The 19,516-nt window shown below is 37.8% G+C and overlaps 1 protein-coding gene across 1 annotated transcript in view; it reads left to right on the top strand.

The window, feature by feature from the left end:
* Positions 1–13,570, top strand: part of LOC134529535 (uncharacterized) — a 67,830-nt gene extending 54,260 nt beyond the window's left edge. Inside the window, exons 14-16 of the mRNA XM_063363731.1 lie at positions 4,009–4,163; positions 6,418–6,643; positions 12,596–13,570. Coding sequence (XP_063219801.1) covers positions 4,009–4,163; positions 6,418–6,643; positions 12,596–12,759 — 545 coding nt within the window. The 3' untranslated portion in view covers positions 12,760–13,570. The remainder of the gene's footprint in view (positions 1–4,008; positions 4,164–6,417; positions 6,644–12,595) is intronic.
* The last annotated feature ends 5,946 nt before the right edge of the window (positions 13,571–19,516 follow it).

Genomic DNA, 19,516 nt, shown 5'->3' with positions numbered 1-19,516 from the left:
GGTGAGCCTTCCTAGTCGACCATCTTGGCTGACTTCACAGATAGTTCTAGATCCCACAGTTGGTAACTGCTAGTGTTACTGTGTTATTTATTTGTATAATTGTATAAAGCAGGGCAGCTCCAGGGCCGGGCAGGCCGGGCAACTGCCCAGAGACCCGCGCTGACGGTTTTCATTTGTTTACTCTGGTTTTTCTAGTTTTCTGTGAAAAATAATGAAAATTAATGGGAAAACGAACAATTAAACTGTAACTAGTTTGTAATTTTAAGTTCTGGTCAATACCTTTCGATTTCAATTGGTTTTTCATGATTTCGTCTTAGGAACAAATTTTCGAAGATTTTATTTCCTCATGTAATGACGCGATTGTAACACAATTTATTGTTTGAATTTTTAAAAACTAACACAAGTATACTAAACAGAAAATAACACTTAAAATTCTCAAGCCAGATAAGCAAAACCCCCAATATAAATGTAAGTTCCAAGTTGGCTTTAAAAATTTGTTTCAAAGAGTTTAATTTTAAACTTTCCAGGTAGAGCCCCCTTACGCCAATTTCTGTGTGGACTATTCCTTTCACCTTCCCAAGTCCCCGGTCAAGCCCCTCTCCAAAATATTACGGCCCCTCAACAGTAAATAGGCCCAGGGCTCAGCAAAGTCTAGGACCGCCACTGGTATAAAGTCTAGGACCGCCACTGGTATAAATTCTAGGACCGCTACTAGTATAAAGTCTAGGACCGCCCCTGGTATAATGTCTAGGCCCGCCACTGGTAAGTCTAGGACCATCACTGGTATAAAGTCTAGGACCGCCACTGTTATGATGTCTAGGGCCGACACTGGTATAAAGTCTAGGACCGCCACTGGTATAATGTCTATGTCCGCCACTGGTATAAAGTCTAGGCCCGCCACTGTTATAAAGTCTAGGACCGCCACTGGTACAAAGAACCAGAGTGCAGTGGCTCGGGGCCATAACTATGTTCACATGTGGCGACCTCGAGGCCAGGAGGCAAGCATGCTAATAACAGGACCAACAGCACAATTCTGAAGTGAGGGTTAAAATTAGCTATTCAAAAAAATACAGAATATTTGAGGGAAAATGTTCAAAGTATGATAGACCACAAGGGAGTCATATTAAATACTGTATAGTATCTAGCCAGGTACAAGAGCACATCATGAGATACTCCCAAATTGTGGTACACTATAGGTAATTCAATGATAAATAATATAAACGTGCCCAAATGTTGAATAATATGGTATAAGTATGGTACAAAAAAATGTTATCCCATTCGTGGCCATTCCCCCTCACAACCCACCCCCTGGGAGCTATCCACAATCCCTTAAAACAAATTAATCTCAGCGAAAGCTGGCAGATAGCGACAGAGTCGCAGTATGACTTTTAAAACAACCACGAGGGGATACAGGACTTAACAGTACCGAATATTGCCATCAGGGCATTATACTACAGGTCAGGTGGCAGAGCAGATGAGTCGAGCCATATTCCGAAATCACTCGCAAGGAGCGCTAGAGGCCAACCTTTAAATTGCCAGAGTATGCCACCACCAAGATCTCCCGCCATATTGAAGGCAGGAAAAAGTGCTAGGGGCGTAGCATGTATACTGCAGATAATGTAGAAGATTTCGTGCCCGAGAGAGTAAAAGCAGGGGAGGTAGGGGAACACACAACCTAAAAATAGACAGAGTAATTTGAAAAGGATAAAACATTATGTAATAAAATCATCTTGAAAAAACACCAGACGGTTCCACGCTAAAACCATAAAGTTATAGAAGCACGATAAAATACGGCATAAAATGACCACGACACCAGCATGATATAAACCGACTTAAAATTTTCAGTACACGCAAACTGCAGTAAACGAGCCAATGGTACAAGGCAGGGGCGCAACAACTAAATTTCCAAAGGGGGGGCAATATACCTATTTATAAAGAATCATCGATTCTCCCTATTGAAGCGGGGGGTCCCCGGGAAAATTTGTATTTCAAGGTCGAAAATGGTGCTATTTAAGCAATTTTATTATCTAAAAATTGATTACACAGCTAGTGGATATAACATATCCGACTTGTACAGCACTTTCTTTAACCCCGTTTGCCCCCACTTCAAGGTTTCAGAGGGGGGGGGGGGCAAAATACCCTTGCCCCCCCCCCCTGTTGTTGCGCCCCTGGTACAAGGCATGCTAAACATCTGTCACTAATTTACCACGTAAACTATGGCATTTACGAAGAGAATAATAATAACAGACAGTGCGACCACGGCCCGTGCGGCAGACTGAATCCTGTGGGAAACTGCCGACGTACTTCTCCAACCACACTCCCCATCCACCCGACAGATACTGCATGGATTAGCCGAGAATGTAGTGCATCCCCCGGAAAAAGTGCGAAGCCAGCCACCAAACAGCCTCGAACAGAGCAGGACACACTGAAGGAAAACATCCAGAAACAAAAACTTCCATACTGCAAAAAATATAGCATTCCGAGGAAACCCCACCAAACATTCACATAAACAAACGCACAGAAAGGGAAACAGAGAGAGTAAAAGAAAAAGATAGAGAGAGAAAGAGAGAAGGAAATTTACAATAATCATCCCTGAATTAGAAGAGAAGAATCGAACCCAAGTCCACATGCTGATAAAATACTAATCCCCAAAATAAGACTTCAGACATATGGAATGTAGGGGAAATATTAGACAAATATTATAATCTTGATCAATTTTTTCATGAATTTCGTCGGTAATATGAATTTAAAGTTGATGACGATGATTGGAATAAGAAGGAGCTTGCATCGCCATGGGAATTGAAAACATATTTACATCAACTTATTGTCGTCTCTGCGAAGTTGGTAACGATATAAGAGCATCTTAAACTAACAAGATTGACCTTCGGGGTGAGGATTTTGAGTTTGTTAAGTCGGAAATGTCTCAATGAAACAAATAATATTGAAAATGGGTAATGATTCTGAATAATGTGACGTTGAATATATATGTATATATATATATAAAAAACTGTTATTAAGATAATGATAACTCTAGATTTTTAATAACGTTGAAAATAAACATATATTGAGGATGATAGGAGCAGACGATTACACATTATGTTAAGATGCAAATATATTGGTTGACAGGTTAATATCGTTACTTGCTTTGCAAAATGTTGATACCTTATGCATCATTAAATAAACATTGACTATACTTGCTGACCTACGTGTTGCTGTTTACATACTATAAATGGGTTAAGTGGGATACATGTACATTATTAGGTTGTGTGTTCCCTTCCTCCTCTGCTTTTTCTCTCTCGGGCTCTAAATGCCCTACATTATCTGCAGTATGCATGCTCCGCCCCTACCACTTTTGCCTTCCATCTTGGTGGAGACATACTCTGGCAATTTAAAGCTTGCCTCTAGCAAGCTGCTTCGCTGCTTCCCTTACTTGAAAACCTCAAAATGGACAAAAAAATTAATATGCAGACACACAGAAAACAAGCCATAATCAGCCGATGTCGGGAGTTAAAAACATAGCACAGAGAATTCCGTGGAAAGAAATAGAAAAAAATATTACAGCACAGATGGACACAATGGGTTAAAAACGACGAGACAGTTGCAAAATGAACAGTAAATGAAGGCAAAACACAACCTTGCACAACACAGTGACAAACAGACGATGATACTAAACAAAATATGTGGACAACACATCGAAAACACAGAAACGGATAGGCTAACCAACGATGTGACAAAACATATGTTCTGGAAACCACAACGACAGCACAGACGAAAACAGTAGGCTTCCTTATACAAAATAATTACATTGTTTCGGGAATTGAGATCTGTTCCCGTCCTTAGGCACAAACATACTGATTTTGGCTTTTTTTTTTTCCTATGTGTTTGCATATTTAACATTTTTTTGTCCGTTATAGAGGTTTCTTATGACATACACTGTAACCGGCAATGGCGCGTATAAAAAAAACACTTTTAAATCAATGTTTTCCGACTGAGGGTGTTGTTGCACAGTGCACCAGCGGGTCGTGAACCCCAACTGCGGCTCCGACTGGACAGAGCGGTCCTACAGCAGCGTGCAGTTCGCGGCCGCCATGGACCCCTTCACCGTCAGCTACTACCGCCTGCACCCCAACTACTTCGTCACCGCCACGGCAGGGGTGCTCAGGGTGAGTCACAGCCTCGCCGACGATGACAACGGACATGTCATTGAAGTTGCTTGGTTTTTGGGTTAAGGTGGGTTTACGATTCAAAATTAAGAATTAAGACTTAGTCGTGTACTTACCATATGACTCTATGTAAACTAGTGGAATGGTTTATGATTGTCGTGTGTGAATTTTGACGGGTCGTGTGCGAACCATATGATGACTTTAGACCTAACAGAAATGGTTATATTTTATATTTTTTGTTAAGACTTAAGGGAAGCGACCAATCACAACAAACAGGAACCTTTCAACCGGAAGTTTGTGTCTTATTATTGGACCGAGCGAGGCAGTATTTTGGGTTAGAATTCGTATATTTGTCATTTGTAATCATCATCCATTTTGAAAAATAGATATCCCATTTGTCAATAACCTATTTCAAACCTGCTTCTCCGTTTCGAACAATGGCCGACCATGTGTTTTGTGCTGTGATTGGTTAGAATTAACGACTTCTATGTCAAACATAAACTGGAAAATGTAGTTTTGACTTAATCGTGTGCTTGATGTTAAGTTATAATTCTTAAGGAAATCAATCGTAAACCCAGCTTTATAACCGCATCGAAGGCGAAGGTGTAGTAGTAGGGGAGCGAGGGTCCTCACCGCAATGTCATCACCGCTGATAGTCTCTCCAACCAGCAACATACATGAACGAGCCGCCATTTGTCTTCATGGGGCGAAGCCCTCAGCGGCAGGGAGAGGCTCTTGTCTACCATTAGATATGTAGAGGGGATGCCCTCTTTGTCTTTAGCTATCTTTCAGGGCAGGGTCCAGCGGTTGGTCTAAGAGGAAAGCTGAGTGCTACAGTCTCAGTTCCTCTTAATACGCCTTTGATTCCCCTTCCCACTCCCTGCCTACAAGGGAGTGCGAGGGGAGGCAAGGTAAAATATCCCTTTCTTCGGTTGTGGCTGGAAAAATTTAGAAGATATAGGCCTGGCCTTTGGCAGTTAATAGATAAGCCGAAAGTGAGTTCAAATATAATTTGTAGGGGTCCAAAGTCACGCAGGAAGGTGGTGTAGAAAAACAGAAAGCAAAACGTGTATATGGTTAGCACCGCAGGAAAATGGAGTCAACAAGGCATGCGAGGCGTTGCCTCGCTCTCATTGGCTAGTGGGTTTGGCTCTGGCCAATGAGGGGGCAGTTTGTTTGCCATTGCATGAAAATGTTATTTCTTTTAATATTTCATTGTCTAAATGAAGCTGTGGGAGATTTTTCTGCTAATTTATTTTGATTTTAAAATGTATGTGATTTTTTTTTTAAATTTATTTGGGAGCTTTCTGTGCGAAGGTCGCTGAGGCCTATTAAATAGAAGCTGCCCTAAGAAAAGTTGCGCATGCTCCAGGATATCCTTACTCCAGGGAAGAGAAATTAATTGCAAGCAAAACACTATCACTTAATCATGTTAGTTATTGTAATAAAAGAAGAACAACAGTGTTTTTATAACGAAGCCTGTAGCACAATTTTGTTTTCTAGTCATTTGTGTGATTTTATACCAAAAGTCTTGGGTTTTTTTTAATAACATGACCAAAATTTAAAATTTTTAAATACGTGTTTATATATTTTTTGACGTGACAACGTCTAATAAATCGATGAACTCCTACTGCACTCACGAAAAAGTGTCCCGTTACGCACATTTTTCCGTTACGCTGTGTCCCGTTACGCACATAGTTCCGTTACGCTGTGTCCCGTTACGCTCATTGTACTTTGTACGCTTGCGCCGCATCTATCTCTCTTCCACTCGACTTTTTATAAAGTGAAGTGAAAAGTTAATGTGGTTTTCATTGCTTATTACAACAACAATTTCGGCAATAAAGGTTAATTATTCATGCATTTTAAAAATCTGATTACTAGTATAATTTCAAGTATTTATTCTTTTATTATTAAAATAAAAATGATTCAATTTTATTCATAAAGTATGCAATCATTCCATCAATGTTTTGTTATGACGTTGACACGTTAAACTATCGTCCGTAAACCGACTTTACAGACAACCAATTTTTTTCTTTAGGTACCTGCTCAATCATTTCATACTGAACGAGATTTTGTGAAAATTTGCCGCGAGTTCGTGAGTGAACAGTGATAAAGTATACGTACGCGTGGGACTGCCCAACTCAGGGTACCGGTATCTTTTTTTTTTTTTTAAGAATATTTTTACAGGGCACGTTTTCATGTTTTCAAAACCTTATTGCTAAGCTACGCTACAATATCACGTGACGCGCCGCAGGTGCAAGGCTCGCCCTCGGGCGCGCTGCGCGTGTGCTGGTCGCGCTCCGTCGAGTTCCCGAACAACGCCTCGGCGGGCAGCAACTCCGTGTCCTGCCAGCTGATCGGCAGCAACGCCTACGAGGTGCCGCTGGTGTCCGCGTGCGACGGCTACTCCGTGTCGCAGTGCCCGCCGCTCTACCTGTCCGTCGAGTCCACCTCCGACAGCACCAGCTTCACCTGCAGCGGTAAGCTGGCGCAGACCACGGGAAGCTTACGATTCACGCCGAGTATTCGACATGCCCGAACATTACCGAATACTTGCCTTCGGGTGTCTTCGGAATTCTTTTGTTTAGGTGGAAAAAACGTCTGTTTTAAATGCCGGACATAAACAAATAAATGTAGGAAGTTTCATAACAATAATACAAATTAAGCCATTAAAACCAAGACTAATATTTGAGTAAATATACAAACATTCTTATCTTTTACATTCGTCTTGCAATGTCATCAAATTAAAATGCGATGTAATTAACTTAAGATTTATTTGTTGTTTAGATATTGTTGCGCAAGTAATAAGTAAAAAAAAAAAATGTGAGTTCCTACTGTTCATCCTTTGTCCCGGTTTGTTAGGTCAGGTCAGTTTAATTTAAAACTAAACAATTATTAAAAATAATTCATATTATTTTTAATGTCCGCTTAGTTTTAAAGTATTTATAACGTAACTGACCTGACCTAATCGACCATTTTAATTAATTAGGCATTCACGAACACACGGCAAAATAAAAAATGCGTTTTTTCACCCAAACAAAAGAATTCCAAAGTCACCCAAAATGCAGGTATTCGGTAATATTCGGGCATGTCGAATACTCGGCGTGAATCGTAGGCTTCCCCGCAGACCACAGAAGTGCGACTCTTGCGGTGGAGTTCCGCGCGACATGTGGCGCTATCTGTTGGGTGGACGCATTACTACTAGCAGAAACAACTCTGATGGGCGCGGGCGGTTCAGATCCAAATTATGTTAATTTAACTACTTGACAAATTATTGCCTAGTAAAAGAGGAACACTTTGTACTGTTTTTAAATTTAAAAAAAAAATCATGTTCTATATAAGTTAGCAGAATATGCTACATCACAAAATATGTGGCTACTAAAATGAAGTGAATTAATTTTCACTGGTTCGTTTACGTACCTGAAAAAAGGTTGTACATTACTTCTCACATATATATATATGTTTTCTGTTATGAAAGCTACTATCTAACGGATGTGCCCAAAATATATTTCAAATAACTACGTCTAGTCTCGGCTATTAGAGTTTCTCGCCAATACGAGGGAGTACACGGTACACATATACTGAGGAGAAAAAAATATGTATAGTTTATTATATATTCTGTAATTTGACACAGCACGTATGTGGCAGCAGAGTTTACACTGATGTTAATTTTATACTTACGTATGTTGGTGAATGTTTACTCTTGTGCTCAAGTAAAATACTATCAAAAGGGAAAAAGTACAACTGGTATATAGGTATGTCAAAGCTGTTGGTGAATTTTTACGCTGTGATAAATACATTTACATATGCAAGCATGTGTTTTTAACACGGTATATTTTACTGCATTGTAAAGTAAATTTACATTAAAAATGAACTTTTTAAATTGTATTAATTCCCAAAATATATTATTTCCTTTAGCTTATAGCTGTTAATGAACAATATTACTTCCTAGCAATTTTTAATTTTTAATTGTTTAAGTAAACACTTATAACTAGCTGAGTGAATTAGAGGGGTATCGAACTCACGACATTTTGGCGCACACTAACGAATCGTTAAGTAATGGGAATACCACTTTCGTAACATAATGGAAATTAAGGTAGTTTTGTCAATATAAATTACAAATACTTTTTTTTGCAGTGCCTTGGTAGTTAACAATTTACTCTCACAATTATTTCGTATTTCTACAATGTGTGTACCTGCAAGTGCAATTTATTGACAAAAAACGGAAAGGCCTACTGATTAATTTAACATCGATGTACTTATATGTAATTTTATGTATACTTCCACATGCGTAATTTAACTCGTTAGTTATTGTAATAAAATATGAACATTCGTGTAATTTTTACCAAAGCTCTAGCACAAATTGGTTTTCTAGAAACATTTGTGTAAATTTACATCAACTCTTCTAGTTTTTCAAAATAATATGACAAAACTGCAAAATTTCTAAACCTTTGTACATGTAATTTAACTTTTTTTTTTACAGTTTACACTACCGCAGCAGTAATTTCATTGTATACTGACATTTCCAACTTTTATAAATTTACGCAGTTTATATAAAATGTGAAACGTGCACTTTGTTCACAGCTCTGAAAAAAAACGTTTTTCATTAAAGAAATTATTATTTTTAATTAGAATCCAAAATCAAATTAAAACATGCAATTTTCACTTAATACAAACCTATCAAATGCAATGTCAATTATTTGTACAGGAATGTCGCTTACACTCGCTTATGGTCTGCTTACACTCTCTCTCCGTACGCAAGCTAGCCCATGGGTAGAGACCGGAAAAATTCGCGGGTTCAATGAACTTCAGGATAGACTCCAATATCCTCTTCACACTCGGGCAAATGCCAACTATACATTGGCTGCTGACTTGTGAGTCGTCTCAACTGGGTAACCTGTGATTCGACATTTCTATGAGTGAGGGTCTCTAATTGGCCCTCAGTCCTCCAGATTAACAGTGAACCAATGGCAGAAGCCGCACTAAGGTATAATTATTTGCATTTTAGCATAACACGAAATGAACCCGCAAATTTTTCAGGTGTCTACCCATGGGGCATCATGTTTTGTTGAGGCGCGCATAGAATTGCAACTAGATTATACAAAATGCAGCCAGATGTAGCCAAATGCAGTCATATGGAGCCTAATATAGTCAGGTGGAGCTACTGGAGACTATGAGGCTCGTCTCAAAATAGAATACTTAAATGTTTTTAGAATATTAATTACAAATATGTAAGGAATATAACAGCAGCGGAAGAGATTTATTACACTTCATGGGAAGATCCTAACACATTGCTTGACAGGTCAAGACTTCTACTTGCTTCCCAAAATGCCGAAAATGTATACATCATCTAAGAAACATGGACTAAGTATACTTCGTGAACTAAGAAGTGCGGGCTACGTACAATAATTACTTGTATAACCTGCATGCACCTGTTGAAACCAGCCATTTGGAACATAGGAAGTAGTTGGATACAAATTAAGTTGGAGCTAAATGCAGGCAAATGGAGTCAAATGCAATCAGATGAAGCCTATTGCGGCCAGGTGGAACTAAAAGAGTCAAATGCAGTTGGAGCGATTGGAACATTTGGAGCCAAATGCAGCATGATGGAGCCAAATGCAGATAAAAACATTGTAATCAATTGTAGCCACAATATATATGGAGCTAAATGCAGCTAGGTGGAGGAATTGGAGCCAGACGCAGTGGAGCCAAATGCAGTTGGAGCAATTGTAGCCAATGCAGTTAGAGCCAAATGCAGCTAGGTGGAGCCAAATGCAGCCAGGTGGAGCCAAATACAGCCAGGTGGATTCATAGCAGCCAGATCGACCCAAATTTCAGCCAGAAGGAGCCGGATCCTATCGTATACTACTGATCGTATCCTACCATATCCTACCGAGTTGAATGTGAGTCAAGCCTGCGGTCAGGATTGAATATTTAATGGTTTAGCACATCTTGCTCTTGTAGTAAGCGTAAAACGTATTTTCAGGATTCTTGGTTCTGCAGTAAGCGTAAGACATGCTTAGGGAAGTTCGAAAATATTTTTTATAGGTTATATCCATACTGTATGCCTGTCAGTTCGGAGACTATTGTCTTGTCTGCTTGAAATAGGTCATATTTGTTTGAAAGGCATGTCAAGTATCTAAAATGAAGGCCTAGTGGTTCGTATACGCTTGGCTTATACGCCTGACATTGGTTGTGGCTTGTTTGAAAGTAATGACAAGTATAGAAAAAGGTCTCGTTGTTTATATATGCTTGGCTTGTACGCCCGACCTTGTACGCGATCTGGTTGAAAGGTAAGAAGGCCTCGTGGTTCGGAGACAATTGTTTCATATGCTTTTCAATGGTTTTTACTTAGACATTTAGCATGCTTAAAATTAACAAAGGAGACCTAATGGTATGTAGACACTTGGTCTATATGTTGTATTTGAAACTATTGTAATCGTAAGGTGCACCGACTATGGCGTCCATGGTATTTATAGTGATATTTAGTAATATATTTTATTCGTAGGACATTTGTTTGTGTAGAGTCATTTTTTTATAGTAAGAATGATTAAAATACACGATGACAGTTAATGTGGAAAAAAAATTAAACAATGGTTTTAAGCTTTAATTTTTTTGCACTGACCAAGAATCGAACCAAGGACGGAAATCTATAGTGTTAATCATAATATTAATAAGTATATTTTTTAAGAATTTTTTAGAATTTTTTTTCAAATTTTTAAGTTACTAATTACAGATTTTAAAGATGTCTGACCATATGACAGCAGCGGATCACTGGTGGGAAATCTAATTTTCTTTGGGAAATTTTAAATTTATTAATTCAAATAAGTATTTTTATGCTAAAATTACTTTTTTGCATGGACAAGGGAACGAACTAAGACTAAAATCGATTAAATCGATCAATATATTACTAAGTATTTTTTTAATAATTTTTGGCACATGTTCTGCATATCTAAGTTTATGATTCCATATTTTCAAAATGGCAGTCAATATGGCTGATAATATGGTGGATGCAAAGGTAGTCTGGTGATTGACATTATTGAACTCTAGCGGGTAAAAAATGAACTGATATGGCAGCTGTGCCCTCTAGCAGACGATGTTTGCACTACACGACCCTAGCGCTCCTAGTAGCAAGTATTGTAAACAAATATGGCGGCTCGGCCTCAACAGGTGCTGCTAATATTACTTTATATTAAAAATATTTACAAGTCCGAACATGTGTTATTATTATATGTAGGGCCTACCTTGAATTAATTCTCAGCCTGGAAAATGTTTCGATAGCCATGTGATCAAAGGCACACGTTTTCCATACCAGATGTACGAGTTGTCATAGTTCGAATCACCTCGTAGTCAAAATATATTGTATAAAAAATTTAAAATAATATTTTTATAAGGGTCGTAACAACACTAGTAGTAATGGAAAAAATTATGTTGATAATTATGTCATCCAAATGGTGCTCTCTACCAGAACAAATCCAAGATGGTGACATCCATTAGATAAAACAATATGGCAGCTGTTGTCATAATTTAAAATGGCAACCCCAACATACGAAAACAAAATGGCTGACATGACATCGTTATTCAATATGGCGGAAAGTACTATAGAAATATGGCGGAATCCAAGATGGCAGCCAAGGTCGAAGTCATTCAATATGGCCGCCATGATGTCACAATACAATACAATATGGCAGTTGGTACCACAGTCACCACCTGGCGAAGTGAGGCGAACCCTGTTCCTGAACATACATATTTATATTACTCTGATATATTCATGTATGTCATAATGTGTTTGTTTATATATTGTGTGTTTTACATAACTTACAGTAGCAGTCAAACTTAAAGAATTAAAAAGACAAGTTGACAATGTTGAAGATGAGTCGTAGATAAAATGAAGATGAGAAGTAACAACCAGCACTGATTGTTTCCATTTTCCCCTGCGTTTCCACCCGACACAGCTGTTATAAGAATCAAATACGAGTAATTCTAATGCTGAATCAGTTATTTCAAATCACTCATCGGAAATTCCATACTTAATTTATGTTTTGGAGATATTTCTGTAATGTAGCAGCTGTATGTCAGGAAAATGACGTATTTCTGATATCGTGAAAGTATAGCTTTAATATTGTGGTATATAAATAAAGGTATATTGTGGTGAATAAATATAAATTCGGAAGAAAATCACACTTAAGAAAATTTTCTGCGTAGTAAGTTTAAAATAATTTAGCGCTTGGTCTATTAAAACATAGATACAATCTTACCCTTTTAATAAGTTTTCCCTCTTAATAGGTTTACATTTCTAAGCACTTCTTGAAAGGGAGGTACCTACCATAATATAGTAGTACAAAACGAAGACACAAAAAGGAAAATAACTTCGCACTACTAACCAGTCGCAGAGCCAGGTTAGAGCGCAGGACGGGTGTGAACTGTTTCAGACCGCACCGTGTGCAGATCCGTGAGAAGCCTTCGCTACTTCTTGAGTCACGAAGGCCTGGGGTGCCGCGCGGGAGTCGGCCAGATCGTCGCCAGTTCTCTCCTCACCTGCATCGCCGCCATTTCGGTCGCACTCGCAAGAACATGGTTCGAGAGCAGCACTTGAAGGCCACGCAGCTATTGTGCCTGCTCAGTGGACCACGCACAGACTTTCTAGAGTATAGTGACAGAACTTTTAAAAAAGGCGCGTGAGCTAGAACTTGATTTTTTTAATTTTAATTGTCCGACGAGAAAAACGAGAAAACATATTTGGAAATGTAAATAGTAACTGATTGTAGGCGTAGATAGTTGCTTAATTGATTAAAACCCTTTGCAAGTTAATTGTACGTAGCTTTTATCTTATAAATACACGTTTTATTTTAAAGGACTGTATTTTTTTTTAATGTTTCCAACCAGTTGACAATTAGTAGCCCTACTGGTTTGTATTCAATATGAACAAGTCAAGATGCCTAAATAGTTTCTAAGAACAATCTAACGTATGTTTTTATATTTGAGAACTCATATGCACATATACAGCAGCTTATTTGGTATTTTACTCTAATTTAAGTTCTTTCGATATTTGTTGTTTTTGTGATACATTAAATATTAAAACATAAAATAATTCGTAGTGAAATTCGAAAGAGTCATTAATGTAATTTCTTTACTTCTATTGCTTAGGCTTTAAAGTTGTAATTTGTAAAATGTTTTTAAAAAATCCCAATTTATATTTACTGTTTATCAATAAGTATAAAATATTAACTTATTTTAATTTTTTGTTAATTTATTTTTTAGTTTTGCAGTGTTGAATATTATGTAATCTTACAAGTACCTAATTCTAATTAAGTAGTGTACCAAATATTAAATCTCATTAATAAACATAATTGATCATGTAATTTAAAAAAAAAATTTGACTCTATTAAATATTTCTTTAAATATGATGAATTTGCATTGTGTTTTATTTTTCTTAGGTTAGCCTAGATTTATAAATATAGTAGTTTTATAACAATTTTGTTCAATAACTTAAATAAATAATTTGTTAAGCTAATATTAATTCCAAAATAGTTTTAGTATTTTATTATTATTTTTAATACTGTATCGTTGCAATATATATTTTTTAGAAAATCTATCCGGTGAGAATTAAAAATGTTTATTTTCTTAAACAAATTTTAAATCCTAAAAATGTTGCTTAGTATTTCTTGTATAGGCCTACTCCTATTTATCTTTTAAACCGACTTACGGTTACGCTTTATAGAAAACAAAAATTTAATGACATGTATAAAATTTATTTCATTTATTTGCAGTGGCAATAATTAGTGGTTGCAAGCTAGGCATGTTCTTAGTATATTTTCAACTGTTTTAATGAAAATTTACATAAATTACCCAGGAAATTAATTTCGGCATCACAAACATTTTTAAATTTTGAAAAAAGATGATTCAGAGGATTCCTGACAATGATTCTACATAGGATAAACGACAGTGTTCTAGACTATGTAATCAAGAGCAAGCGTCCGTCGTTACTGTGAAGAAGAGAAAAACGGACTAAACACGCAAAGTACCTATGTCCATGAAAAATGTCCCATTTATAGATTTTAATAATATCAACTGTAGATGTTGTAGAGTTTTGGTTCAAGTCACAATTAAATAGCAACTCAAACAGTTTTAGATAAACACATGCGCGAGTACTGCTTTGTTACTTAATCGCTTGCAGCGCCACCTACGCAATATGGCGACTCCTGAGTGTTAAGCAGTTTTGCGTTCTACAATTTGCTAAGAGTGAACCTGTAATTTCAGCCCTCCCCATTGTTATCTCTTTGTCCGAGAGTGGTTGAACGTCGAAGTCCCTGACCGTTGGATTGGTCGTAATGGTCCAGACGACAGAGCTCTTTTTCGCTGGCCTCTACGTTAACCTGACAGATCATGCGCTTTTTCTTTCCTTTGGGGCTTTATGAAAGATTGTATCTATGTTCCGCCCCTACCTAATGATGTGCCAGAGTTGAGACACAGAATTTAAGAGGCCTTCATTACTCCGGACGTGTTAACCAAAGTGTGGGAATAATTGTACTTTAGGTTCGATGTGTGCCGTATAACTTAAACTGCACATATTGAATATTTGTAAGAAAATCTAGGTTAATTTACCATTAACTTAATTACGGTCATATAGATAGGTCTGGCAATATACCGTCATTCTCCGTCGGCTAAGTGAAGCTCGCGGTGGCCTGCGAACTAATGGTGCTAGTAGTAGTTTTCCCCTTCATTAACTTTGGATTAAATAGGAGTTTCATATAAAAGTAGGTATATATTTTTTAAAAAAAACTGTTTCGTTTTAAAAGTCTGATAAAGTTTGGGTTTTTAATTTATTTGGAAGCTTTGTAGGGTTTGAATACATAGCAATAACTTGTAACTTTGCCGCAGTTGTCAGCAAATCTGTGTCCCCGACGACGATGCTAGACCTACCACCAAGATCTCTGCAGTTGTTGGTCTCGCTGCTAGCGAGGTCTGCGATAACGATGGTAGACAGTCTATCAAGGTCGTCATTGGATAACCAACTAAATACCAGGAAACGTACTGAAGAGAGCCGATCCGCACTGCACTTCGATCAGAGATGGACTGAGGGTCCCTGGTTGCCTGGAACACGCTAATACACCCACGGCCACTGGAATAATATGCGAGTCAAAACACGAACCATATACATTAATACGCGAGTCAAAACAGCATTTAAATAGGAAGCGCATTTGGAAGCACATGCATCAAAAAGGAAACACATTAAAAAGAAATCACATTAAACAAAAGAAAAGGACACAAAATACCCACAGGACACGCATGGACACACGACGAACACACAATACACACACTGGACACGCAATGAATATGCAACGAAAATACAACACACGCACAGTACACACACAGGACATGCAATGGACACACAGTACAAGCTGGACATACACAATACACACTGGACACACAGTACACACAGGACACACAATGGACACACAGTAAACACACAGGACACACACATGACATGCAATTAACACAAAATACACACAGGACATGCAAAGGACACACACAGAACACACAATAGACACACAGTACACACTTAACATGGAATGAACACACAACGAACATGCAATACCCGCACAGGACATGCAGTTAACACACAGTACACACTGGACACACAGTACACACACAGGACACACAATGGACACACAGTACACACACAGGACACGCGATCGACACACAGTAGACACTGGACATGCAACGAACATGCAATACACATAGGTACAATACACACACTGAACATTCATTTGACAAAAAGAACGCACATTTGGACGAAATTTCAACTATGTGTGATACGATTTCGCCACAGAAATACGATCTCGCCACAGGAATACGATCTCATCACAGGGATACGATCGGTCACAGTATACATTAGGATACAGCTCCAACAGCTCCAGCGACATTTGACTACAAGACTAAAAGGCTACGATGCTACAAGGCTGCAAGGATACAATACTACTTTGAAACAAAAACTACGAGACTACGAAGCTACAGGACTAAAAGACTAATAAGCTACAAATCTTCAAGGCTACAATGCTACGAGACTACGAGGCTACAGGACTGCAAGACTTAAACCTTTTAATCTTGTATTGAAATGTCGCTAGAACTGTTGGAGCTGTATCTATCATATCCTGTGACCTATCGTATCACTGTGGCAAGATCGTATACATGTGGCGAGATTGTATTCCTGTGATAGGATCGTATCCCTGTGATGAGATGTATTCCTGTTGCTAAATCGTATCACACCTAGTTGAATTTTCGTCCAAATGTGCTTTCTCTTTGTCAAATGTGTGTCCAGTGTGTTATTGTGTGTTCGTTGCATGTTAATTGCGTGTACAGTGTATACTGTGTGTCGATTGCATGTCCTGTGTGTACTGTGTATATAGTGTGTACTGTGTGTCCAGTGTGTAATGCGTGTCCTTTGTGTGTCCTGTGTGTGTACTGTGTGTTCATTGCATGTTATGTGTGTACTGAGTGTTCAGCATGTACTGTTAGTCCATTGCATGTCCAGTGTGTGTAATGCATTTTCGTTTTGCGTTAATTGCATATCCTGTGTGTAAACTGTGTGTCCATTGCATGTCCTGTGTTTGTATTGTGTGTCCTTTTATTTTGTCGAATGTGCTTCCTATTTTATGAATGTGGTTTCAAATGTGCTTCCTTTTTTGAATGCTGGTTTGACTCGCGTATTAATTTAAAGGGATCATATTTTGTCTCGCTTATTATTCCAGTGACCGTGAGTGTATAAGCGATTTCCAGGTGACAGGGGCCCTCAGTCCACCTCTGATCGAAGTGCAGTGCGGATCGGCTCTCTTCAGTACGTTTCCTGATATTTAGTTGGTTTTCCAATGACGACCTTGATGGACTGTCTATCATCAGCATCGCAGACCTCGATAGCAGCGAGACGAACAACTGCAGAGATCTTTGTGGTAGGTCTAGCATCGTCGTCGGGGACACAGATTTTCTGCGACGGTGATGGTAGCAGAGATTTAGATGGCAGCGACACCGATGGCGACGCAGATTCCATTGGAATCTGTGATACCACTGCAGAGATACTGGTTGTAGAGGAGGCATCGACATATGCTGTTCCATCAATTGAAGTTTCGTCAGCATATTTGGAGACTTCAATGGACAATGGATATTTTATTATTTCAGTGCAATTAATGTGTTATGCCATTCCTTAACACTTCAAATGCTCACAGATATGAAAGAGGCTTATGTCGGAATATTGCACAAAGAGTTCTTTTTGATAGCATTAAATATCGTAAACTTATTTCACGACTAGATAGTCTAAATCGACATTATGAATTCTGTACTGGATCAGTTAAGTGCAAGAAAGAACCTGTTTGCAAAAATTAAACTGGCTGTTTTTTTGACTCGCATCTCGTGCCAGTCGCACCGAGTATACAAGTTTGGACTGGACGATGCGACTCTCAGTGCACCTCTGGCTCTAGTGCATTGTGAATCGTCTTGTTTGACTAGTTTGTTATGTAGTATTTAATGGCCGAGTCTGGCGCAATGTTATTCGTATGGGGCTACGATTTTGTAGAGGATTCTTGTGGTATTTTGTTGATTGTCAGGATACTGCTATGTTCGGACGTTTCAGTGTTCGGATGCCTAAGATTGAGATCTAGTGGACAATCTTCAGGAACTTTAGCTTTCATTTCATCCACAATCCTGCACAGCAGTGTCACCTGTAAAATTGTTTTATGTTAGTTATTATGGTGGTTCCTTAAAGTATTTAAAGAAGTTAAATGTATTTCGTATTTGAACCCGCGACCTTCAGATTACCGACTCTGTGCTTTGACCAATCGGCTGCTGGGTTGATCATATCTAAGAGGAGATTTTAAGTGTATATTGGAAATAATTTCTAGCTCTGACAGTTCGGACTGCTAGACTGGAAAACATACGTATTTAATGCAAGGCCATCGAGGCATTTACCAGACAAGGAATCAAATAAGATATATAAAAAACACATATTCTGACTTGTATTATTTTTTTAATTTAAAGGAATAATAGCATCACCAGCTAGAGGGCATAATCACCATATTTATTTTCAATACTTGCTACCAGGAGCGCTAGTTAACACATATGGTCGGCTAGAGGGTTCTGCCACCATCTTGTTTTCAGTAATCGAAACAAGGAGCACTAGTGTCACATACACCAATTTCTAGATTGTGCTGCATTCATATTAGTTTAATTTTTACCTACTAGAGTGTCAATCACAAGACCATCATGTAATCCACCATATTGTCGACCTTCTTAGCTGCCTTTAAAAATTCTGTAATTATTGACCTAGAAATTCGGGAAAAATTCCAAAATTCATCATTATTAAAATAATGATTGATTCGATCGAGTCTCATCCTTAGTTCGATCCTTGCTTGATGGAAAAAATATAATTTTAGGTAAACAATTAATAATTACCATAAAAGTGACAGTTTGAAGACATAAAGCAACAAAAATTCAAATAAACAATTAATTAAGGTACATAAATTCTAAAAGTACAAATAAGGGAATTATAGCACAACTGTTTAGTAATGCTGCATTTTATTTAATGTAAATTTTGTATAAAAATAAGCTCCATTCAAAACTCGTGAGCTTTATGGAAAACTTGCTCGAACTCAGCTTCAGTTCAAAAACCTGTACTTGCAGATCCCTAATTTAAAGTAAAATATTATCGTGTGTCTAGTCCTTCATGGTATCGGCACATAGTATCGCCAGAATTGGCCCATAAGAATCTGTAGTAATGGAATTGATAAAAAGTTGTATCAGTCCAGCCCTACTATTTTGTTACAGTAGAACCTCGTTTTTACTTATTTCAAGGGACCAAGAAAAAAAAAAGTAAAAATCGGGAGAAACATAAAAGGAGGGAAGTATTTGAAAAAAAAATTATTCTTACTATGGTGGAAACAAGCAAATACACACAACACCAAATAAAAAAGAGAAGATTACATTTTTACTATAACAATTATCTCACATGGTGAAAACAATAAATCCACCCAAACTTGCAGTAATTCACAATTAATGTTTATTTAAAGTTGAAGATTAAAATTTTGGTTATTGAAGAAAGGATGTGAATGTTGAGCATATAAAACGTCCATATTAATGGTGAGATTTTATCACACAATTCTTATTTCTGACTTTGTGTATAATCGCTTGTTAATATTGATTTAATTTCAGAAATTTTATAGTAAACATTTGTTCTAAAATAACACGGCTACAGAACATAAAAGGTTAAAAAAAAATTTCAGATGTAATGTTTGGAAATTCAGTGCTGCCAATCGTCTTTCTGCAATATTTCTTATGTGGTAAACCGAAAATTGCCGAACATG

This window comes from Bacillus rossius, chromosome 2 (assembly GCF_032445375.1).
Source record: "Bacillus rossius redtenbacheri isolate Brsri chromosome 2, Brsri_v3, whole genome shotgun sequence".
Taxonomy (NCBI): domain Eukaryota; kingdom Metazoa; phylum Arthropoda; class Insecta; order Phasmatodea; family Bacillidae; genus Bacillus; species Bacillus rossius.
The sequence above is the reverse complement of the archived record's forward strand: the minus strand, read 5'-3'. Positions and strand labels throughout refer to the sequence as shown.